The sequence below is a fragment of the Gorilla gorilla genome, chromosome 5 (genome assembly GCF_029281585.2).
Source record: "Gorilla gorilla gorilla isolate KB3781 chromosome 5, NHGRI_mGorGor1-v2.1_pri, whole genome shotgun sequence".
Taxonomy (NCBI): Eukaryota; Metazoa; Chordata; class Mammalia; order Primates; family Hominidae; genus Gorilla; species Gorilla gorilla.
This window is the reverse complement of record NC_073229.2, coordinates 20,733,519-20,759,082: the sequence shown is the minus strand read 5'-3', so window position 1 is coordinate 20,759,082 and position 25,564 is coordinate 20,733,519. Positions and strand designations below refer to the sequence as shown.

At 46.1% G+C, this 25,564-nt stretch overlaps 1 protein-coding gene across 11 annotated transcripts in view; it reads right to left on the bottom strand.

Annotated features, from left to right (window-relative positions):
- The window catches only part of BPHL (biphenyl hydrolase like), a 33,476-nt gene that overhangs the window by 7,639 nt on the left and 273 nt on the right, over positions 1-25,564 (bottom strand). Inside the window, exons 1-8 of one of the 11 annotated variants that reach the window (XM_063707293.1) lie at positions 25,341-25,445; positions 24,674-24,903; positions 23,251-23,378; positions 20,450-20,553; positions 16,813-17,021; positions 15,013-15,166; positions 6,710-6,841; positions 3,699-3,822 (exon numbers count right to left, since the gene is read on the bottom strand). In XM_063707293.1, coding sequence (XP_063563363.1) covers positions 3,699-3,822; positions 6,710-6,841; positions 15,013-15,166; positions 16,813-17,021; positions 20,450-20,553; positions 23,251-23,255 — 728 coding nt within the window. In that variant the 5' untranslated portion in view covers positions 23,256-23,378; positions 24,674-24,903; positions 25,341-25,445. Of the gene's footprint in view, positions 1-3,698; positions 3,823-5,420; positions 6,163-6,709; positions 6,842-15,012; positions 15,167-16,812; positions 17,022-20,449; positions 20,554-23,250; positions 23,379-24,673; positions 24,904-25,340; positions 25,533-25,564 lie in introns of those variants that run through there. The other 10 variants (XM_063707291.1, XM_063707292.1, XM_055390930.2 and 7 more) reach the window with 10 other exon arrangements.

The following is a 25,564-nucleotide window of genomic DNA, read 5'->3' as shown; positions in this document are numbered from 1 at the left end:
AAAAATTAGCTGGGCATGGTGGTGGGCGCCTGTAGTCCCAGCTACTCAGGAGGCTGAGGCAGGAGAATGGCAGGAACCCAGGAGGCAGAGCTTGCAGTGAGCCAAGATCGCGCCACTGCACTCCAGCCTGGGCAACAGCGAGACTCCGTCTCAAAAACAAAAAAAGAGGAAGAAAAAAGGTATAAGGAGCCACATGACCTCAGATAGGTGAGCGAGCAACTGGAGGCGCATGCAGAGGCAAGGAAGCCTCGCTGAGGAGCCGCCTGAGTCCTGGCCTTGAGTCCTGGCCTACACCCAGGCAGGCAAAGGCAGGGGCTGAGGGATGGAGAGGGGCTGCAGGCGAGAGGCGAGGGACTCATCATTTGCAGTCGAGTCTGAAACCCAGAACCGGGCCTCTGGTTCCTGAGATCTGAGCACCTCCTCAGAAGCACTGTGATGGGCTGAATTGCACCCCTCATATTGATATGCTTAGATCCTGACCCCCAGCATCTCAGAGTGTGACCTCCTTTGGGTAGAGTGTTTAAAGAGGTAATTGATTTGAAATGAAGTCATATGAGTAGGTCCTAATCTATTACGACCGCTGTACTTATATGAGGAAATGTGGACACAGGAGGCAGAAAGGCAAAGCCTGCTCCCCATCACTGCTGTCGTCTGAGCAGCTCTCATAGTGTGTTTCGTATCTCAGACTGCGGCACAAGTGCTTGTTAGAGGAAGGGTTTCAACCGACTAAAAACACATTTTAAAATCACTGAGCTTGAATGAGCTCTAAGGCCTCTTTGCTTAAAATAAAAATAAGCGATTCTTATTTTTCTTCTACCACAAAGAGAGAAGAGAGAAAGAGACAAATTAACATAAGCTGAAAGCAGACCTGCTGAGCAACTCCACCCTTTGTTCAGCCTCCTTCTGAGGCAAGAAAGGCAGTTTGGTGTTTGCTTCACACATAATCTGTATTTCTTGGTAAAAATCTGGGAAGAGATAGTCTGTGCCTTTAAGTGTTTTTTCGTTTGTTTGTTTTTCAGAGAGGGTTTCGGCTCTTGTTGCCCAGGCTGGAGTGCAGTGGCGTGATCTTGGCTCGCTGCAACCTCTGCCTCCCAGGTTCAAGTGATTCTCTGCCTCAGCATCTTGAGTAGCTGGGATTACAGGTGCCCACCACCATGTCTGGCTAATTTTTGTATTTCTAGTAGAGACGAGGTTTCACCATGATGGCCAGGCTGGTCTTGAACTCCTGACCTCAAGTGATCTGCCCACCTCGGCCTCCCAAAGTGCTGGGATTACAGGTGTGAGCCTGTAAGGGTGTTTTTCTCCTATACTGATGTACTGTGTTGCTAGGAGATGGGCCTAAATTAAACTTTAATTCCTAAATTAAATTTTCTTGTAGACTGACTTTAATTGAACCTGGCTCTTTAAGGGCACATAACACATTTACTATGTGTGTCACTGTGCAAAACCTGTCATTTCTGAAGCTGGAAGACAATTAACCAGGTCACCTGGTATCTTATTCTAGGCATGTTACCATCATACATATTAAGAGATAAGTGGCAGCTGTGCTATGGTGGAAAAGCACCATATTAGGAGAAAAATCTAAGATTCATTATTTACTAGCTATACAACCTTGAAAGATTGCTTAACATCTCTCAGCCATGACTTCTCATCTGTAAAATGGATAATATTTTTCATAAATGTGTCATAAACTATAACTAGATATTATATATAAAATACCTTTTAAAATATTAAGTGCTATATGGAGATATCACTTTGTACACTGCAAATGTATACAATCAAAAGCACAAAAACTGAGATTGTATAAAAAACTTTTGCAGGCCAGGCATGGTGGTTCATGCCTGTAATCCCAGCACTTTGGGAGGCCAAGGCGGGTGGATCACAAGGTCAGGAGATCGAGACCATCCTGGCTAACACAGTGAAACCCCATCTCTACTAAAGATGCAAAAATTAGCTTGGCATGGTGGCACATGCCTGTAATCCCAGCTACTCAGGAGGCTGAGGCAGGAGAATCACTTGAACCCGGGAGGCAGAGGTTGCAGTGAGCCGAGATCACGCCATTGCACTTCAGCTTGGGCAACAAGAGTGAAACTGTGCCTCAAAAAAAAAAAAAACTTTTGCCAAGGATTAATAAGAAAGTATACTATTGGAATTTTGTACCATGACCATAACTTAGTATTATAATTTTATAAAGTCTAGTTTGAAAATACCTTTTATTCCCTACTAAATAAATTTATATTTATTTATTTATTTCTGAGACGGAGTCTCACTCTGTCACCCAGGCTGGAGTGTAGTGGCATAATCTTGGCTCACTGCAACCTCCGCCTCCCGGGTTCAAGTGATTCTCCTGACTCAGCCTCCTGAGTAGCTGGGATTACAGGCGCCCGCCACCATGCCCGGCTAATTTTTGTATTTTTAGTACAGATGGGGTTTCGCCATGTTGGCTAGGCTGGTCTTGAACTCCTGGCCTCAAGTGAACCGCCTGCCTTAGCCTCCCAAAGTGCTGCAATTACAAGTGTGAGCCACTGTGTCCAGCCCCTACTAAATCAATTTAAAAACTCCAAGCTGGGCGTGGTGGCTCATGCCTGTAATCCCAGCACTTTGGGAGGCCAAGGCAAGCGGATCACGAGGTCAGGAGTTTGAGACCAGCCTGGCTAACATTGTGAAACCCGTCTCTACTAAAAATACAAAAAATTAGCTGGACGTGGTGGCGCACACCTGTAATCCCACCTATTTGGGAGACTGAGGTGGGAGAATCGCTTGAACCCGGGAGGCGGAGGTTGCAGTTAGCCGAGATCGTGCCACTGCACTCCAGCCCAGGTGACAGTGCGAGACTCCGACTCCAAAAAAAAACAACTCCTTCACTAAACCTCTTTGTCCACCCGTGGTATAATCCTGCCTAACTCCCACCTTTGCTCTTCACTGACCCTATGCTCTTACCAAATGAATTATTTGTTATACAGGCTCATGTGTATTTTTGATTCATGGTTGAAGTGGTATAGGAGGAATGTGTGGAATAAAGAGATGCCTGTTAACTTAAAAAATGCTAAATGGATATAGGAATTATAAAGGTTTATGGTAATTGTATTTTATTATAGAAAAGACACTTTTTTCCTCCTTTAAAAATTCTCTGAGAAATCCGTTGTTAAATACATCACAGAACAGAGTGATAAGGGAGCAGTGGAGCTGTTTCTGTGCCTGCTTTCCCTGCTGGCCTGGGGGCTTTAGGGACAGGGAACACTACCATTAACTGTGCTGAGTAGGGCTGGCTGTCAGCAGACATCAGAAATTTGGTTTAACAGATTTTTTTAAATTGGGTGGTCAGTGCTTTTATAATGATAAAAAACTAAACTGAAAATTCCCAAATTGTGTGAAACTGTTTCGGTTAATACTGATGGAAATAAATCTAAACTATTACCAAGTGACAGGGCTTAGCACCTGTGAGCATGTTTGCCACTCATGAAAGTAAGAGCTGTCTATCTGAACACGCCTTTCCTTCTGGTTATCAGTCACCCACCGTTCAGGGCTTCTCTCTTCCATGGTACCCTAAATAAAGCGGTGCTACTGACTGGCATTGGCAAAAAGGGGGGCTGTGTACTCTAAAACTCCAACTCCTCTTGGTTATTTTCCTTCCAGTAGCTTTGCCCATTGACTCCGAGGCTCTGGGGGGGGAGTGTGAAGGCGGTGACAGGACTTACTGTGAACCTTTCACGTGCTCATGAATGAAGTCGGCATGAAACCGCGGGACCAGAGGATCCTTCTCACCGTGCACAATCAAGGTGGGGCACTGGACCCGGGGCAGCAGGTGCCGGCAGATGTTACCTGACGGATACACAGCACAAGGAATCTGCTTTAGTGCAACCATTTTACGCGGTCAGAGGAGGCGAAACTCGGTGAGCCCTGCCCCTCCTTGGCCCTCAGTTTCCCTATCCGTAAAAACTGCGTTTTGGATTTGACCGTGCCTGGGATTCCTTCCAGCTCTAACATTCTTTGGGTTCCCTTTTCTGTTTCTCTCTGTTTCTTGTTTGTTTGCCTGTTTCTGAGTTCTACTAGTAAATAAGCAGCCTGACTTAAATTCGCATAAAATAGTAGGAAAATCAAATAAACACCCCACCACTATATTCCACAGTGGCGGTTCCCACCGTGAAAACAGTGGTAGGTGCTTGACACCTGCAGAGCTTTTCCCTGGAAATCACGTTTCGGATGAGTGTAGGGGCCCCGGCCAGCCCTCAAAGCATGTGAACCTCACAAGGAATTTCTTATACAACTTGCGCATGGTAAAGCAGCTTCTCCTTATCACTGATGCGTCTGTGACACTCCTGACTAACATACTTTGGAGAGACTGTAAGGACTTACCCCCATTTATGAGAACTTTCCTGAGGCAATGATGGACAGCCTGGGCCCTAGTCCCTGTACTGCAGTTTCCTGCCTCTGTGAGGCTGTGGTGGCTCCTTAACCACTGGGAGCTTCAGCCACAAACAGGAACGATCACAGTTCCCCGGGGCTGTTGTGGGGCTAAAAAGAGAGTTGCGTCTGCGGTTCCTGGCATCCCTAAGCTGGCTCTTTCCTTCTCCATTCCCTCTCCGTGTGTGTCAAGAGGAAGGCACTGCAGCTCTGAGAAGGCTGGGAGCTGCCCCGACGGTGCAGTGCTCCCCTGCCCTGCACGGGCCCCAGGCCTTTCCCTCCTCTTCAGTGGGAAGTCACTGCCTGCTAAGTGAGAAGCGGACCCGTTGACTAGGGAAATACTTCTCCAGGTCTCTGACACTTCCCTCTCCTGTCCCGAGATGACACACACCGGCCAACTGCATCATCACGTGATGATCAAAGTCAATATGCCTGAGTGCTCACTTTGTGCCAGCAACTGTTTAAACAATTTCGTATCTGTTAAACACAGTAGTTACATGTTTTAACTCATTCAGCATATAAAAATGTTTGTTCATTAAGTACTTTTGTAATAACAGTAATACCAACCTTTCATTAGACACTCTGTCTTTGATCCTGCACCAAAGCTGAATAGATAACACCTCATTTAATCCCCACAACAACAGCTTTTCGAGGTCACAGATAGGAAACCGAAGCTTCAAGAAGCTAAGTTACCTGCCCAGATCCATTCTAACAGCAAGCCGGGGGCACAGGCAGAACTCACACTCAGGCCCATCGCACTCCAGAGCCGTGCAATGCAATGAATCCCTACACTATACCAAGCATCCATAAACCTGAGAGGACAGTAGGAAAAAAGGGCTCCTACCAAATGAGTCAGCACAGAAGGGGGACACATCATGAAGGGTCTCGCTGTGAGACAGTTTATACACTGCTACAGCCTCTGTATCATGAACGTATTTTTGAATTGCTGATTTAACCCTATTTCCACCTTTAAATCTTCCTGTCTTTTCACTACTCTCTTCAACAAAACATAAAAGTTTACATTTTACAAATGTGCCCTCTTTAATGGAGAACTGTCTCAAACATTGTTTCATGGCATGTTTTTGTTTTAAGAGCAGAGATTTCCAGGGCCTGTCTCCATGGGTGGATGCTGCATCTGAACAGAAACATTATAAGGCATACATTTGATATATTTGCTGTTTTCAACTCAAACCAGAAGCGTAACATTTCCAAATGTCCTTTTCATTGTGAAAGTTTTGGCAGATGATTCATGCAGGAAATGATTACCTAATAGATCAAATTGGTCCTTCAATCACAACCATTTTGTAACAGTGCACTCCAAGATTAGATCTTAGCTACTCTATTTTCTCAGCAATTAAAAAAAAATGAGATTATAAACATAAATAGTTGTATGAAAATAAACTATAATTCAGAATTTCTCTTAAAGATGTCAATTCTTACTTTAACTGGAAATCTTGTTAATTTTTCAGATAAAGAATAGGAGGCTGGGCACGGTGTCTCAAGCCTGTAATCCCAGCAATTGGGAGGGCCAAGGTGGGCGGATCACGAGGTCAGGAGATCAAGGCCATCCTGGCCAACATGGTGAAACCCTGTCTCTACTAAAACACAAAAAAATGTGCCTGCGTGGTGGTGCACGCCTGTGGTCCCAGCTACTTGGGAGGCTGAGGCAGAGCAATCGCTTGAACCCAGGAGACAGAGACTGCAGTGAGCTGAGATCATGCCATTGCATTCCAGCCTGGTGACAGAGTGAGACTCCATCTAAAAAAAAAAGAATAGGAGATATTTGTTCATTGTTCATGGTTACAGTCATATCACTTAGTTCTGAAGATGGAAAAAACGGAATATTTTCTTCCTCATATTAATTCCGTTGAGATTAAAGATTAACAGTGTCCTCGTGGGGTGACACATCTAAACGTGTAAAAAGGAAAAAATATTGTACACATTGTGGCCTATTTATTTTCGAATCACTCATTCTGGAATTAGAAAATAGAAACGGTTTAAGGCTTCTGGATAATTATTTTGTCATCGCACACACACCAAGGGTTAGAAGGAAAAAAGAACAGTCTGCTATTAAAGACTCAACAATGTGAACCTTTGGACACGCAGTCCTACCTCTCCGTTAAGCCAGATTGACTGCCCAAGAACTGGCACAGTACACAAGAACTAGTATTCTCTGTTCTGCTCACACATGAGCGTGTGAGGGCGATGGGCAGATTCATGAATCACTGAGCAATTCCAGAACACTGAGGAGGAACTCGAGCACCCTCTATAACAGGCAGAGAGCCCTTCAAGCCCAGTAACCTACCATCTGGGAGACGTTTAAACTGTCTTATGCCATCCACCCACTTTTCACAGGTTCTGGCAAAGTAGTCATACCCATAGAGGGCTTCTAGAGGCTTTCTTGTTCTCTCACTCCATTTAGAAACATCTCGGATGCCTGAAAAACAGAAGTGTAGGCGAAGAAAGGTTTAATTTCATACTAAAGTATTGTCTTTAAGTATTCCGAGCAAGAGCCACTTCTGAGCCCATGCGCTCACTGTCTCGTCTGCCTGGAATACCTACCTCCCTCCCTCTGCTCGGCTTAGCCCTGGTTGCTGCTTTGCGGTGCCTTCTGGACCCAGGGCTGAGTGCCTGCCTCCCACTAGGACCTGTGTGCAGTGTAAGGGACTTTGCTTTGCTCCCCACTGTACCCCAGGGCCTACACTAGTGCCTCCCACAATACAGGCCCACAAATCAATGCTTACCAAGTGGATGAAATTAGAGCTGCACTTACCGCTTTCCTTTAAAGATACAAGATAAAAGAAAATATGACCCTAACAGGGTCACCTGAGGAAGAGCGACAATGTTTGCAAAAGAGGAGTTTTTTTCTGCGTTGCATTTGTATGGACATTGAAAAATGCACACAAATTATTCATTCTAATTTCTGCTACCGAAGAAATATGGGTGTAAAAGCCTAAGTACCAAACTTCAAACTGTATTGTAGATGATTCACTAGTAGGGAAGAATAGCTAAAAACAACCATTAACATGAATCAACAAATGCAATTCCTTAGGCCAATCTTTTCCATATTTCTTTAAATACACTGTGATAAGTAAAGATTCTAATGCTCTTGAGCATATAAAATATTGCTTCCTGAGAGCTACACGTTACACATGGAAGAAATATAACACTAATGGCATGAACTCACATGAGCAACAATCTCTACAGAGTCCCGGACAACGTCAGGCACCTGGCAGGCACTCACTGTGTGCTTAGTGAATTCAAATCACCAAATGGAGGAAAAACTGCTATTGACAATCACAACTGCCTTCTGAGGAGGGCGGATCTCCCATTACAGGACAGTGCCTGGTGCCTGCCTTTGCTTCTGCTGACTGGCTTAAATATTCAGAGGTAGGCCCCGTGTGAGTTGAAGATAAAGGCTGAAGAGGATGAACTGTTCTGCACAAGAATGAAAAGACTTGAATGAGGTACGTGGAGACAGCCTGAAGAGGTGGGGAGAAGATGTGGGAAGGAGAAAACGTTTGGGGGTGGAGGGTAAGGGAGAGAGAAGCAAGCAAGACAGTGTGAAGATGGCCAGTAAAACGTCCCTGCACGTGCTTCTCCTTTTGGCTGTATGGCAGACCGTACCCTCTGAAAGGCCTTCTTGCAGGGTAATAACTAGATCTTTCACAAAACAGAATTCTGTGGCATTGCTGAAGTTGCAGTGGTTAATGGAAACTGGGGTGTGAGTGTGTGTGAGTGTGTCTGCACATGAGAAAGAGAACCCTGAAAATACAGCAAAGGAAGTAAGCCAGCTCCAAAGGCAGGCCTGCTCTGGGTGGAGACGCAGTGTTCGCAGGCAGGCCGGGGCCCAACCTGAGACTCCTGGATTAAGCTAAGCTAAAAATGGCCCCAACCTGGTATGATCCTGGGGTTCCCAAGAGCAACAAATGCAAATCTTCCCGGAAGGAAAGCGCTCTCGATTTATGCTCACTGCTTTGTTTATTTTCAGATTAAGAGTGAGTAAATATTAGCTCCTAACCAAAGGTCACAAAACAAACAGGATTTTTATAAAGTTAATTAAAAAACCAGAAAATTGGAAGAGAAATCTTAAGAAATTATGCAGAACACCATGCAGAGAGACAAGAAGATGCGGAAGAGATAAGGAAGATGGAAAGACGAGGTCTACAAAAGTCCGCTCGTCTCGAAAGAAGAGAATGAGAATGAACGAGATGCCTATTTGAAGAAATAATGGGTGGGAGAGTTTTTCAGAATGAATCAAAGAATCCATAAACAAAAACGCAATGTATTCCAAACAGGATAAGTAAAATGAAATCTGCATTTGGACAGAATATATTAAAACAGCAATATATCAAAGGTAAGAAGAAAATCTGAAGAACAGCCAGAGAGTTAAGACACATCACTCCGAAGCAGGAACCACGTAGATGGACAGGAAACTTCTCAACAGCAAGGATGGAAGGCAGAAGACTGCAGAATGGGGGAGACAATGATTTTCCACTTCCATTTCCACACTCAGCTAAACAGACTTGCAGAAAAGGTGGGTGAAAGAAAAGACACTTGTAAAAACTGAGTTGACCATTAACAAGCTGCCCTTAAATAACTTCTAAAAATAACTTCAGGAAGAAGAGAAGATAAATGCTTTTAGAAGGAACATTTGAGAAGAAAGAACAGGTGAGTAAACAAATGGGCAAACATGTTGGTGGATCTAAAATCAAACAAAACCAGCCAAACCAATGAGAAAATAAAACATTGTGAGGCTGGGCGGCATGGTGGCTCACACCTGTAATCCCAGCACTTCGGAAGGTTGAGGTGGGTGGACTACTTAAGTCCAGGAGTTCGAGACCAGCCTGGGCAATGTGGCGGAACCCCGTCTCTACAAAAAATACAAAAATTGGCTGGGCACGGTGGTTCACGCCTGTAATCCCAGCACTTTGGGAGGCCGAGGCGGGTGGATCACGAGGTCAGGAGATCGAGACCATCCTGGCTAACACCGTGAAACCCCGTCTCTACTAAAAAATACAAAAAATTAGCCGGGCGTGGTGGTGGGCGCCTGTAGTTCCAGCTACTTGGGAGGCTGAGGCAGGAGAATGGCGTGAACCCGAGAGGCGGAGCTTGCAGTGAGCCGAGATCGCGCCACTGCGCAGCCTGGGTGACAGAGCGAGACTCCGTCTCAAAAAAAAAAAAAACCAAAAATTAGCCAGGTGTGGTGGCACATGCCTGTAGTGCCAGCTACTTGGGAGGCTGAGGCAGAAGGATAGTTTGATGTTGAGCAAGCAGGCTGCAGTGAGCTGAGATGGTGCCACTGCACTCCAGCCTGGGCAATAGTGGAGACCCTGTCTCAAAAAAAAAAAAGGAAAGAAAAGAAAAAGAAAAAGGAAAGAAAAACAAAACACTGTGGCATTTTCTTACATTAAGTAGTTCTGCCCATAAAGAAAAAGGCAAAAGCCACCCACTGTGAAGAGATGCTTGCAACACAGTTACCCTAAAAGGGGTTACTGACTAGGATTAGAGTAACACTGGGATAACATTGAAACTGTTCTGGTGCTGAGTTGGGTGGAGAGTGGCGGGGTCGTTTTGTTGTTACATTTCATACTGTATACCCAAACATACTGTATTGTGTGTATCAATTATTACATAATAAAAAAACTTTTCACCAATAAAAATACATGAATAGATATAATACAGAAGAAACTCAAATGGTGGATAAACACAGATTTTCAATCTTATTAGTAATACGAAATGCAAATTAAGACCCCAATAAGATAACATCTTACACCCATTTGATTGGCTAGTGAATTAAGAAGTCTGAGAATTTCAAGTTTTTGTTGAAGAGCTAAAAGTTAAGAATCTCATCTATTGCTGGTGGAAGTGTAAATTTATTTTGATGGAAAATAATCTGTCACTTGTAATGTAGTCTACCTGCCCACAACACTCAGCAATTTCACTCATGGACTTAGACCCTAGAGAGATACTGTTGCTCCTACACCCCAGGAGACGGGTACAAGAACCAGCCGTCCATCTGTAGCAGAGTGGCCTGTGTGCTCACATGGGCAGTGGAGAGGGGGTGGCGGCGGTGAGGGCTTCCTAGAAGATGGAATGCTTGGGCCATTCTGGGAGAAGAGAAGTCAGCAAACAAGTGAAGGAGTGGGAAGGGAGTGGGAAGGGCCCACACAAGGAGGCAGGAGCCCGCCACCTGCTGCAGGGACCCAGGTGGTCTCGGATGGCTGGACACTGGTGGTTGGGAGGGGAAAGTGGGGGTAGGGGACCTGGAGAGGCAGAGGCCAGGCCACTCATTCCGTGAGCAAAGTGAAGGAGCCTGAACTTTATCAGGAAAGTTGTGGGGAGTCCTGGAAGGCTTAAAGTAAGATACCATGAGATTCACATATTGCTGAATTGCTATCAGAGCATCATGGAAGGCAGACTGGTAGGAGGCAAGGACCTGGACCGGTTGGAGAGGCACAGAATCAGCCCAGACGGGACCAACGAGGCTGGCGGGAGCCTGGTGGGAGGGAGAGAGGGGGAGGGCAAGATGGGTCCACTCAGAGCCCAGCAGAAGGGTGCACTGGGCTGCAGGCTGCAGTGTGGGGGATGTGGTCTGGAAGGTTTCTTCACTTTTGTGAGCCCCCGTTTTTCACTTGACAAGCAGGCTGAGTATCAGAGACCTTACATGGATATCACGTTGTTAAAGACTTTAGCTCACGGCAGGCACTCAATAGATAGTAATTAAAATATTATTTTCAGGGAGAAAGAGTATTATTTATAATGACAAGAAATTTAGCAGAAGGGACAGGCCTAGAGAGAAGATCATGAATTCAGTATTAGACAGACTGAATTTAAAGTAGGTGTGAGACAACCAGATAAGAAAATTGAATAAAAAGTTAAATAAGGCAACATAGTGAGAATCGTCTTTTTCTTTTCTTTCTTTTTTCTTCTTTTGGTTGTTGTTGTTGCTGCTGTTGGGACAGGGTCTCGCCTCTGTCACCCAAGCTACAGTGCAGTGGTGTAATCACAGATCACGGCAGCCTCAACCTCCCCGGCTCAGGTGATCCTCCACCTCAGCCTCCCAAATGGCTGGGACTACAGGCACATGCCACCACACCTGACTAAGTTTTGTATTTTTTTGTAGACACGGGGTCTTGCTATGTTGCCCAGGCTGGTCTTGAACTCCTGGGCTCAAGTGATCCTCCTGCCTCAGCCTCCCAAAGTGCTGGGATTACAGGTGTGAGCCACCACGCCCAGTGAGAATTTGTCTCTTAAAAAAAAAACAACAGTCGAATATGTGGGGTTTGGGAGTTAGGTGGAGCAAGGAGCTGAGTGAAGCTACTCAGGTGTGAGGTGTGAGGGTAAGAGGGGAACAGAGCACTGAGGGTGACGCCTGGAGGACCCCAACACTGTGGCCCACATGGGGGAGCAGGCACGTGTCAGCCAGGGAACAGCCTGAGAGAGGAGGGAAGTCGGGAGAACACAGTGGCAAGAACTTCCAGACAGAGAAAGCTTCAAGAAGAGGGGTGTGACCAATAGCGCACACATCATGAGCATGTTCTCAAACGCTGCAGAATGACCAAGGAGCCAAGAGGAGGTGTGTGGTGGGGGCTTGGTCTCCAGCGCACTGGCGGGCCACAGCCATCTTGACACAAGTTAGGAGAGGATGGGGGATGAGAAAGAAAGAGTGGCCAGGAGGGGAAGTAGCGAGATGTCAGAGAGTAAAGAGTGCTGCGCTACTGAGAGACTCTTGCTTTCATCAAGAAAGGAAAGTCAGAGCAACTGCACACAGTGAGTTCCCACTGCGGTGACCGAGGCAAGGGAGTAAGTGCTGACAGTGCCCGGGGTTGAAGGGCCGTGACACAGGCAAGTGCAAGGTGTGGCGGGGTCCAGGAGGGAGAGCACCGCCAGGTCTCAGGGCTCCGGGACGCCATCCCAGACGCGGAGCCCCAAGGAGCTGTGTCAGGGGTGAATATGCCCTGGCAGAGGATGTGGCTGAGGGGAAGGCTGGTGCAAGCTGGCACAGCAGCAGCAGTTGCAAAGGCGAAGAGGCATGAGGGGGAAGCTTGTTCCAGGAATGGCCATTTATCCCACGTGGGAGAGGCACCGGAAGGATGAGGAGAAAGGGGAGATGGGAGAATGCCCGGGGAGGGGCTGGCAGGAGGGGCCAGCCAAACTGCGCGGACTTTGCTGGTTAGTGAAGGATTTTAAGTCCTCTAGTGGAATTAAGTGATTAGATTTTTGCCTTACAAAGGAAACTCTCCTATGGAGAACAAACTACCATATGAAGCTGGCGGCCTAAACCAGGGGAATGGGGGGGAAGAAGAGAGGTGAGGATAACTAGAGGGGTGTTATGTAACGACAGAAAGCATCACAGTTCAATGAACAGGGCAAGGTGGGCAAATGAAGAGGGCACAGGAGGACTGGGCCCTCGAGGGATGCATCTGGGACTCTGCCTGGATGCCGGGTCATCTGCAGGCCATGAACTGAGATAGTGATTATGGGAAAGAACAAGTGGGCAGGGGTCAGTGAGAGAGTTTCAGTAGAGGGGGCTAGAATGGGCCAGAGAGGGAGATGGGGCAGAGTGGACTAAAGAAGGAAGGAGAGGAGGATCCCTAGAAGCAGGGAATGCAGGTGGCTCTTTCCATAAGTTTGTGGGAAAGAATAAAGAATGGGAAGATAGTAACCACAGGTAGGAGTGGCAACTTTCTGGAGGAAGAATTGTGCCCACTTTTGCAGGCTGAGAGGACTGACCCAGTGGAGAGAATTTAAGGATACAGGAGAGGGAGGAAGAACTCAAGGCAGCCTGTCCTAGAGGCCACGGGAGGGGACAGACCCTTAACAGAGCGGAATGGCTTACTCTGCACAAGACGGATACCAGGCAGGAGCAAAATAAGGACAAGCAGGAGCACAGACAGGACTGGCAACCACATCAGACTCACCGTAAGAGCTTCATATTCATTTAAAAAACAGAAAGACTGTGAAGAACTACGATTCTACAACAGAACTCTGCCACTAAGTAGCTTACTTAAAAGTCACGTGAATTGCAGAATAGCTGAAAAAGACTAGACTTGTGATATTCTAGCAAAGAGATCTGTACACCTTTTATGTAAAGGGCCAGAGAGTAAATAAATATTTTAGGTTTTGCTGGCCAAGAAGCAAAATCAAAGACATTATGTAGATACTTACACATGAGGAGAGAAAACACCTGACCCACCTAGTCCTAAGTGTCTAGGGCAGGCCATCTGGGATCCACTAGAATCACACTTGGACAAAAAGCTAGTGGCCTGAGGAAGAGGGTCCTGGTGGGCCAGGCTGGCAGGTGGGGGTAGTAGGGTAACGCAGGTCAGTTTCACTTCTTGTCCCAGCAACCCCTAGATCCTGGTGCACCCTTCTTTCCTCCCAAGAGCCTGGTCATCTCAATGGGGCAGCTTGCTGGAGGCTAAGCAACTCCTGAGTTGCTGACTGAAATTCCATGGCTGGGTGCCTGCTCATTGCCAACAGTCACCCCTGTGTAGTGACCACCAGTGCAGGTCTGGGGCAGCAATGCTGGGTGGTAAAGGGACACCCCAGCTTGGTCTCTGTGACTCACAGCACTAGCCACCTCGATTGGTACATGGGCTGCACAAAAGTGGGAGGCAGGCTAGGTGTAATGCACAGGCTGCAGTTCACTGGCCCCTATTCCAGTGCCTGTAAAGACCTCAGGCTGGGCGTGGTGGCTCACGCTGGTAATCCCAGCACTTTGGGAGGCCAAGGCAGGTGGATCACCTGAGGTCGGGAATTCGAAACCAGACTGACCAACATGGAGAAACCCCGTCTTTACTAAAAAATACAAAATTAGCCAGGCACGGTGGCTCATGCCTGTAATCCCAGCTACTTGGGAGGGTGAGGCAGGAGAATCGCTTGAATCCAGGAGGAAGAGGTTGTGGTGAGCCGAGATCGCACGACTGCACTCCAGCCCAGGCAACAAGAGTGAAACTCAAACTCAAACTCAAACTCAAAAAAAAAAAAAAAAAAACCTCAAAGACAGGGTTGAAGGACAACCTTAAAGCATGCAAATAGCACAGAAATTCTTTTAATCAAAATAAAAGGTTTCATATTTGAATCCAGTGATTCTTTTCCACACTCAACATTATTTTCTTTCCTCCCCCCATCTCTCTCTCACTCCTGTCACCCAGGCAAAAGTGCAGTGGCACAATCATGGCTCACTGCAGCCTCGACCTCCTGGGCTCAAGCGATCCTTCTGCCCTGAGCTCCCAAAGTGCTGGGATTACAGGCATGAGCCACTGTGCCTGGCCTCACAGTATTTTAAATGAGGTTATTAATAACACTTCACACCACCCCCTCCTTCCCTGAAGTTCATTATCAGTAGTAATAAATGGAAATAGTGATTTTACTTAGCCTTTTCCTGAGCCATGGAAGTTTCACTCCTGGAAATAGAAAGCTTTAAAACTCAGACTGGTTAAACTGCATTACTTTTCTGAGAACTCGTTATTCTTCCTACCTGAGAGTTGAGAACTAGAAGCACGAGAGATGTGACTTGTCAACATATCCCACGATAAGAGATGAGATGCGGAGAGAGGGGAAGGATCTGCTGTCCCGGCATCTCCCCTTCGCAGAACCTACCCTCGTATATCACGCTGTCTTCGTCAGTGACGTAGGCGTTGGCGCCCCAGATCACCATCTTGTGGATGTAAGACGGATATTTTGCAGCAGCAATGAGTGCGGTTATGCCCCCATCACTCCACCCCAGCAGAGACACCTTCTGAAACTTCAGCGCCTATGATCATACGACAAAATGCATGGCACGGGTTATTGCTCCTCTCTGTTAAAAGACACTGAATCACTAATTATCAGAATCAATACAGGTGTGAGGCTGGAGTATCAATTAGTCAGAAAAGAAAAATCCTAGAGTCCACCATTTGATGACATCATGTTTTCTCTTAATTACTTTTAGTGGAAATTGTCACAAAAACCTGAGTATACGGTATGGGTTTGAATTAGGAGGGAACGACATCTTCTGGTTGGATAAAAAGCTCAAGGAACTAGAATCAATGGAGACCAACTACTTAAATATGACAAATATAGCATACGTGTGTATGCATGTGCGCGTGTGTGCATATGCATGCCTGAGCAAGGACCTTGAGAACAGTTCCGTAGATCAGAGAGGGGGGACCCTGAGCTCTGCTGGATGGAGTGAAGCAGGGTATCTGGTAAGGCAACTGTGGGAAGAACTGGCAAGAGCCAGGCTGTCAGAGAACAGCATCATGCGGAGGTTGTGTGAGTCCGCGGGTGAATCAGAGAGGGTCTGGACATGCGTTTGGCAGGGAAAATGGACAAAGATTACATCTTAGAGAGGCCGTCAGGAAAAAAGAATGGAATGACTGGAAAATTAAAGGTAAAGACTTAATATTAGTCCAAGATATTTGCTGCCCGGACCATAAAATGGTGTAACTACTGTGGCACTATCCTGCAAAATGAACATCTGGAACTTCCATCACCTAGCAAATTGTCTCCTAAATTTGTATGAAATTCTCCCTGTGTGCCAGGAGCTCAGTCCAGGATGTCCACAACAATACTGTTTATAGTGGCAAAAAAATGAAAATGCCCATGAGCAACAGAATGTTCACTGCCTGCTATTTATAACAGCAGAAAAAGGCAACTTAAAAATTAAGTTAATTATCTACTATTAGAAAACTGGTGAAATAGGCCAGGTGTGGTGGCTCACGCCTGTAATCCCAGCACTTTGGGAGGCCAAGGTGGGTGGATCATGAGGTCAGGAGATCGAGACCATCCGGACTAACGTGATGAAACCCTGTCTCTACTAAAAATACAAAAATTAGCTGGGCATAGTGGCATGTGCCTGTAATCCCAGCTACTCAGGAGGTTGAGGCAGGAGAATCGTTTGAACCCGGGAGGCGGAGGTTGCAGCGAGCCAAGATCGCACCACCGCACTCCAGCCTAGGTGACAGAGCGACACTGTGTCTCAAAAAAAAAAAAAAGAAAGAAAGAAAATCGGTGAAATAAGATACAGTACATCCACACAATGGAATAATATGTGCCTATCATACAACTAGTATAAATGCATATTTATTGACATGAAAGTTATTTCCTTGAAAAATTGTTCAACAAAAATAGTAAGCTAGAAAAACGTTAGGTGTAGTACGATGCCATCAATATGAAACTGCGTTTGTGATGTAATAAGACTGGCGAGAAAGCAGAGCCGCCAAGATTTGGTAGTGTCTCTAGAGAGCTGAACTGTGGGCTATTTCTACTTTCTTCTTTATACCTATTTGAACTCTTGGGGTTTTCTATAGCAATCACATGGTATTATTTGTAGAAAAATATAACAACAAAATTTAAACAAAATAAATGAAGACAGGCCCAGCCACCCTTCCTTCCCTGGCCCTTCCCTCAGAGACCTACCTTCATCAAATCAACAGCATCTTTTGCATCCCTTTCAAAAAAGTCTGCTGGGAAATCGCGATCTGGGGGCCTGGAATGTCCATAGCCTCGAGGATCCCAGGCAACCACCGTGAAGAGCTTCTTATTGAGGTTCTTGAGCTGAGGTCCAAAATCAGTCTCTCCACTTCCTAAAAACAGCCACTTGGTTACCCTCAGGTGATCGCTTTCACCTATCAAACACATTACAGTGAAAACAGAAGCAATAACCATCTTAAAAGCAAAGTAGTTTCTACTCAAAGTGGTCAGAATGTAACCAGGAAAGCAGCCTTGCAATGACTTAATCCATCTACTCGAAGAAAGGAGGCAGGCTGACCGGGTGCGCCTGTAATCCTAGCACTTTGGGAGGCCGAGGCGGGCGGACTGCCTGAGCTCAGGAGTTCGAGACTGGCCTGGGCAACACGGTGAAACCCCATCTCTACTAAAATACAACAACAACAAAAAATGTAGCCGGGCGTGGCGGTGTGCGCCTGTAGTCCCAGCTACTCAGGAGGCTGAGGCAGGAGAATTGCTTGAACCCTGGAGGTGGAGGTTGCAGCGAGCCAAGATCGCGCCACTGCACTCCAGCCTGAGCACAGGGCAAGACAGTCTCCAAAAAAAAAAAAGGGGCCGGGCGCGGTGGCTCACGCCTATAATCCCAGCACTTTGGGAGGCCGAGGCGGGCGGATCGCTTGAACCAGGGAGGCAGAGGTTGCAGTGACCGGAGATTGCGCCACTGCACTCTACCCTGGTGACAAAGTGCGACTCTGTCCCTCCACCAAAAAAAAAAAAAAAAGGAGGCGGGCTTCCTTTCCCGGCGGAGTGCCGGCCTGCCTCCGACCTCCCCCTGGTGGCTATTTTGAGAAAGACAGAGGCCCTGGATCTTCCTTCGGTTCTGTATTCTTTCAGCACTTTTGAAACCTCTTTGGCTTAGTCTTCCTTTTCTAAAGGAAAGAATTAATGAAACTGTATAGAAATTAATTCACAGATACGCTTCTGGGTTATCTTTTCTTCTTAAAACAATGACTTACACATGAGAGGGATCTCTATAATATCTGCAAAGAAATTTATGAGACTTGCTCCAAGTTATTCAAAGTAGAATTCTAAAATTCCAGATTTTTAATTTTTTTTTTTTTACTAAGCTAAGGTGAATAGCCTAAAGATTTTATTTTGTAGTTATAATTAAAAACCAGGAAAACTAAACAAAAACACTGAAATGCAGAAGGGGTATGGAGGAAAGAAACCAAATCAGTTTCATCAGAACAGTATGAAACAGCCCATGCTAAAAGCTGAATTCTATTAGTGGGCCTGCAGGGAGCTTGGCCGCTAGTCCACAGCCCACCACGTGGTCCCTGTAGGTGTGGTGTGTTCACACCTACTGTGCCAGTGCAGAAGGCCACTCTCACAGAGCCCAGTCCAGGGGCCAGTCAGCATTTTATCAGTGAAGTCTGCTGATTTCTGAGGACTTCTACCTCAGGCCACAAATGACTACTAACCACTTTGCCTGATAAACTGTATTAGAAAATGTCTTTCAAGGTGGTGCAGGATCATTTAACATTGTCAAGGCCTATCATTTTTCCTGGCAAGATATATCTTTCTCAAGATCAAGTAAACCATTCAGAAAATTCAAGCGAAAACCAAATGAATAGATCTCCAGCCCACATCTGCTGCTGTGACCCATGAGGCTTCTCTTCTGCCTCTGACGTGGAGGGGTTCTGGCCAGGGAAGTACCCTGAAGGAGGGGCAGGAGGTGAGAAGATGGGAAAAAAGAACAGTCTAAAACACCAATTTCAGAAACAAGAAGGCATTTGCTCCCTGGCACACATGTACACATTTGAAGACCAGTGCCAAGAATATAAAACTTAAAAAAAAATTAAGGAATACGTGTACATAGTTATCAACATGTAACACCTGAGAGGCCTGTGGGGAGGGGAACTGGGTGCTGAGGATAGGACAGGAGAGAGAATCTCCTCTGATCCATTTTTTTTTTATATTGGAATCATGCTAATACTTTACATAAACAAAAATTAAATTGGGGACAGGTGCAGTGGCTCATGCCTGTAATCCCAGCATTTTGGGAGGCCGGGGCGAGTGGATCACCTGAGGTCAGCAGTTTGAGACCAGCCTGGACAACATGGTGAAACCTCGTCTCTACTAAAAATACAAAATTAGCCAGGCATGGTGGCGCACACCTGTAATCCCAGCTACTCAGTAGGCTGAGGCAGGAGAATCGCTTGAACCTGGGAGGTGGAGGTTGTGGTGAACCAAGATCGTGCCACTGGCTCCAGCCTGGGCAACAGAGTGAGACTCCCTCTCAAAAAAAAAAAAAAAAATTAAATTGGTAAGTTTTTAGCACCTGGACAATGACTGCAATACCGAAATAATGGAAAGCTAAGATAGGCAATGTTTTTACAGATAACTTTAGCTCCCCATCAGCCATGAGAGTCAGTGTCCTGGTTCATCAGGTTAAGGAAAACAAAGGTACCAAACACCATTTAGACACACGTGCAACAGTGCCACGATCAGCTGAGGCTCAGTCAAGTGGAACCTTTTTAGCACTTCACTTTTAGAAAGAAGCAAATCACAAAGAAATAAGTACAGTCAGCCTTCCTATCCATGGGTTCTACATCTGTGGATTCAACCAACCTCGGAACAAAAATATTTTGGGAAAAAAATGGATGGTTGGGTCTGTACTGAACATGTACAGATGTTTTTCCTTGTCATTATTCCCTAAACAATACAAAATAACAATTATTTGCACAGCATTTACATTGCATGAGATATGGTAAGTAATCTAGAGATGACTTAAAGTATACAGGAGAACATGGGTAGCTTCCATGCAAACACTGGGCTATTTTATATCAGGGACTTGAGGATCCTCAGATTTTGGGATCTGAGGGCTTCCTGGATCCAGTCCCCCAGGAATACTGAAATTAAATATTAGGATTATTTAAATCAAAAATAAAGCAACAATACTAACACCCTTAAAACCAGATTTCGGATGTACTGGAATCACTGCAAATTTTTCCCTTGAACTTTCTACATCTGAACTCCAGTTCTGCAAAATGAGATTGAGATCCAGTAGGCTTTATTATGGCCCATATATTGAGAGAGGGTAATATGCCAATATAACTCTGATTTCTAAAAAGATTCAAACTGAGGTGTTTTTTTTTTCTTACCTCTTGTTTTAACGGAATATATTATCAAGCACAAGAAGTGATCAATTCACTCTAGTTTTAGCACTGAAAGTCCCACATCCTGGAAAATCCCCCAATGCCAAGCAAACTAGGATGACTGATTACCCACTCACCTTCCTCCTTTACCCCTTCTTCCCACACCCCTTTCCTTGACCCCTGTCACCCTCCCAAATTATGGGCAACTGTGATTTCACAGAGTACTTGCATAGGAAAAACTGGGTACTTTACTAAAGGAATAAAAAATCCAATTCTGAACAGCAGTAGAAAGTTACCTACTTTTCTAAGTCATTTAAGTTTGATTGTAGCAAATATGAAAACATTTCAGAAAAGCACTAAAATTAATAATCACTATTTGGCATCTAGTATTGTGAATGCATCATAGATTTTACAGCATGCAAAAACATTCCATTAAAAAGTGTCCAGACCTAACATCCCAGGAAGTAGCAGGACTGCGTGATCTCCCTCTCCAGTCTGCTGGTAATGCAGCTGAACGCCATTCACAGCCACTTTGGCAGAGGTTACCGAGGTGCTAGAAGAGAAAAAACACATCCCCACAGGGGGAAAGGGGAGATGGGAAGATTTCTTAGTTGATTCAAAATTCCAGCTAGACAGGAGGAATAAGTGTTAGTGTTCTACACCGCTGTAGGATGACTACGGCTAACAATAAGCGATAGTTTAAAATAGCTAGAAGGAAGATACTGAATGTTCCCAACACAAAGAAATGATAAATGTTTGAGACGATGGATATGCTAATTACACTGATCTGATCACTCCACCTTGTGTCTATCGAAACATCACTATCTACCCCATAAACAGGTACACTTATGTCAATTAAAAAATAAAATTTGAAAAATGTTTAAAAACCCACCCCCAGAGGAAAATCATTTAACAGCACGAATTTAATATGATAAAACTGTCTTTGTATATGAATGAGTCGCCTCCAGAACGCCTCTCAGTCTCCTTGGGTTCTTTCGATTTTTCCAATTCTGAACAGTGACATGAGTTTGAATTTTCTTTACTAGACTGCCGATCTGAACTGTGCCCTCATGCTTGAATACGCTATTGTGCCCAGCCTGGGGCTCACCCTACAAAAACCCTAGGAGGCTTGCTCAATCAATGGCCACAGAGGCTCATGGCACACGCCGGTGAGCTGGAAGCCAAGGGTCCTCAAGTGCAGGCTGGCGTGGGGCTTGGTGCAGTGAAACGAGGGTGGACATCAGGGGCAGAGACCCTGGAGTCACTCGTCTGCACCTCAGCAGGCCCAGAGGACCTACCCAGACCTTCAGCAGCCTTGGTGACATTCCCAAAGATGAGACTGGTCCCAAGGTCTCGATCTCCAGGCTGTTCTTTAGCTGTAGGGTATCCTGTGTTGTCTGGCCTGCTGCAGGAGGGCCATAGTCAACAGTGCCCATCTGCACGGATAAATCCTACTGTTTTTTAAAATGTTAAAATATGTCTGTGTCAACTGCTAAGTAGCCCTGTCCATAAGCCTCCATCTCAAGAACCCTCCTTCCTGCCACTCACCCGCCTTGGCCTAAGACCTCCTAGGATCCAGCATCTAACTGGACCACACTTAGCACAGGACAACGCCTCAGGACAGGCATAATGCCAGTGTCTGTCCTGCCTGAATTATGGGTGCCGTACAGGTGTTCTGATTAACCTCTCCTCAGCTGCTCTTCGAGGACAGCACACAGACGGCCCCTGCACCGGGAGCAGGCTCCATCAGCCTTCCCACAGCTTATCAGATGACTGAGTGAAGCACAGGAGGGACACGATGGCAAGCCAGGACAGATGCCAGAAGGAGGCGCTCTCCTCTCCTGGTGGAGTGCCAATACGGTGAAATCAACCACCATCTCCTTTTATTTTTATTTTTATTTTTTTATTTTTTGAGATGGAGTCTCACTCTGTCGCCCAGGCTGGAGTGCAGTGGCGCCATCTCGGCTCACTGCAAGTTCTGCCTCCCCAGTTCACACCATTCTCCTGCCTCAGCCTCCCAAGTAGCTGGGACTACAGGCACCCGCCATCACGCCCGGCTAATTTTTTTGTATTTTTAGTAGAGACGAGGTTTCACCCTGTTAGCCAGGATGGTCTCAATCTCCTGATCTCGTGATCTGCCTGCCTCAGCCTCCCAAAGCGCTGGGATTACAGGCCCGGCCCATGTCCTTTTTCTTCTACATACTCCCTACCCCTACCTCTGCCCTTAGTCAAAGGATAACTGAAACACAGCCCTTTTGAAAAAATGAGGTCCTGTTTTATCTTTTGGTTTAATCTTATTTGCCAGTCTCAAGTAAAAAAGAAACAAACGTGGAAACAGATGTGTTGAATACAGGTACATCTAATCTTAACACACCATTTCTGGAAAAATAAAAGACAGAATTGGGTAGTAATAAGGTCTGACCAAACTATAAGCTCCTTATCTACAGAAATATTATTAAAGGGGCATCAATGAAGCCACCAAGCTATGGCAATACTGACCCTGCCATTTACTTATTATGATTACTGCCCTATTCCTCTGAGAAATTCATTTCTACAGTTAAGATAGCTTAGGATCGGCCGGGTGTGGTGGCTCACACCTGTAACCCCAATACTTTGGGTGGCCCAGGTGGGTGGATCACCAGGTCAGGATCACGAGGTCAGGAGATCAAGACCATCCCGGCCAACATGGTGGAACGCCATCTCTACTAAAATACACACAAAAAAATTAGCCGGGCATGGTGGTGCACACCTGTAATCCCAGCTACTCAGAAGGCTGAGGCAGGGGAATCACTGGAACCTGGGAGGTGAAGATTACAGTGAGCCGAGATCGTGCCATTGCACTCCAGCCTGGTGACAGAGGGAGACTCCGTCTCAAAAAAAAAAAAAAAAGAAAAAGAAACTGCTATTATAATATTGTATGTTCAGCTATTTCTTTTGTGTATGTTTTGTGAAGTAGCCATTATCTACAATAAAGTATTTGCTACCTTCAGGGGTTGAAATTTGCATGAATCTTGATGAATTATTTTTACATCTCTTATATATTGTACTATTATATAAATATTCCCATTGTGCCTACTAATTACTTCATGTTTATTATATCCCCAGGCTTTTACATTCAATGTTTCAAATCCTCACAAAAACGCTGCAAGGCAGGAGGCTCAGAGAGGTTGAACAATCTGCCCACACTCACAGAGCTAGGGAAGTGGCCACGGGGCCATCAGAACTCCAGAGGCCATGATTCCTCTCTAACCTCATGGCTGAAGAGTCCTAAGACGGCTCAGGCACCGGGGCCACACTCTGACTGCCAGATACAGCGTGGTGGCAAGCGTCAGCAGAAGGACAGTCTCTGATTCTCTGGCAGGGCATCCCAAGGTTGAACTTGGAAAATATTTTTTAGGAAGATTGTTAGGTTATATGAATTATTAATATTTATAACTGCACATAATATACAATTTCAGGTAGAAAAGGCTTTTCTTGACCTGACCCAGGAATAAATCACCTTACAGATTTTGAAATAAGGGTCAAAGTTCCAAACAGCAGACTTACAAACAAGTTTTTGGAACATAAGTCAGTTGTAGGTTGGGCACTGGCTATTCTGAAGCAAAGTTTTTACACGAATCCTTTTACCTACTGACACTGAGCTACAGCTGCATTTCAGGATTAACTAATACCACTGCTTGCTTTTCCAGATTATATGTCATATCAACTTGCAGCTGCATTTATAAAACGGCAGTACAAAATCCAGAGAAAGCTGTTTTTTCAGAGATATTTTAGGAAGAATGATCTGCAATGCAACTAGATGGATGGGGCCTTCCTCAACCATTAAATAACCTATCAGAACTATATTGGTAGGCCGAGAGCGGTGGCTCACGCCTGTAATCCCAGCACTTTGGGAGGCCGAGGCAGGTGGATCATTTGAGGTCAAGAGTTCGAGACCAGCTTGGCCAACATGGTGAAACCCCATCTCTACTAAAAACACAAAAATTAGCCGGGCATGGTGGCAGGTACCTGTAATCCCAGCTACTCGGGAGGCTGAGGCCACGAGAATCGCTTAAACCTGGGAGGCAGAGGTTGCAGTGAGCGAGATCACACCACTGCACTCCAGCATGGGCAAAAGAGCGAGAGTCAGTCTCAAAAAAAGAAAGAACTATATTGGTACAATCACAGTAACTTATTTCGATGCCTTTCTGCACACAGGAAACTGGAAAAAATAATCATTTTCACTGTTAATTTATACAGCTGTAGCCATTAACATGTTTTTCCATCTATCAAAATAGCCCTGACCATCTTATAATAATTCTAAAATTAAAGGAGCTAGTCAATTGCAATATGAAATTTTAAAAGCTGGTCAGATTTGCCCTCTTTTCTCCTTCTAAATCAAGTTTTCAAACTAAAAGTTTCTATGTTGGATCAAGTAAAGTTCTAAACGCTGTGTACCTATCTAGTACTGACTTTATGAAAGTAGCCCATCAACAGTCAACTGCGCACATGCACTGTGTACGTTCGTTGTATACGTGTGTTTGCATGTGTGTAGGGATGTATGTAGAGAATAAAGTAAAACAAGCTTCATGCCGCTCTATCCACACTTCTGCCCAGTATCTCTTGGGACCAAGCGTATCCATTTTCAAGACAGAAGGTCAGAAATTAATCCAGTTTTTTTGTTATTGTTTTACCTGAAATGGGGGGACAGGTGGGAGGACAAAAGAGAATAAAGCAGATTCCTGGGCATCTCCACGCATGTAGATCAGATCCTCTGGGAGTGAGGCCCAGGATTCTGAATTTTCACAGTTCCCAACGTGATTCTTTTGCACATTAAGGTACGAGATCAGCAAGCAAAGAGAAGACTTAGGGCTCTCGGGACCCGTGATTAAAGCCTTAGCGGTACTCAGGCTCAGGCTGATTTCTGACATAAGAGAAAGAAGAGATTATTGTCCTTATGCCCTCAGTGTGGACTCTGGACAGAGCAATGGACTAATAAGGGCGTTGGGATTCTAGTCCGTGCTCCGTCACGGGTGAGTCCATACTACAGGCAAATGTATTTCCCTGGGTCTCTCTGGTCTGCACACTGAAGCGGCTGCACTCTATAGCTCAAGCCTCCACGGCTCCAGACTCCTTGAACTGAGGCTGACCGAGGCGCATGCACGATCGAGGGGCTCGAGCACCAAGCGCGGCTGGCCCCCGGGATCGGGGTCTCGCGGCACAAAGGGCGACAGGGCAGCCAGGCCGCGCCCACGCCCCGTGCCCACGCGCCGGGAACTCCTGCTGTCGGCACGCGCCCCTCCCGCCGCCCCTCGAGCGCGCCGATGCTGGGGATCCCCGGGGCGAGGGGGCCGCCATTACCCGAACGCGGCCGCGGGTCCGGCCCGTGGGACGTGGATCCCGGGCTTCAGCGCTGAGAGCAGCAGCCGCAGGCGCAACACGCCCCGGCCGCCCAGCACAGCCACCATGGTCACAGGTCGCGTAGCTGCCGGGGGCGCGCATGCGCTAAGACCAAGCGCGGTACCCGGCCCACTCTGCCCCGAAGCCACGCCCTCTGCTCCGCCCACCTCGCCTCTCCATCCTGC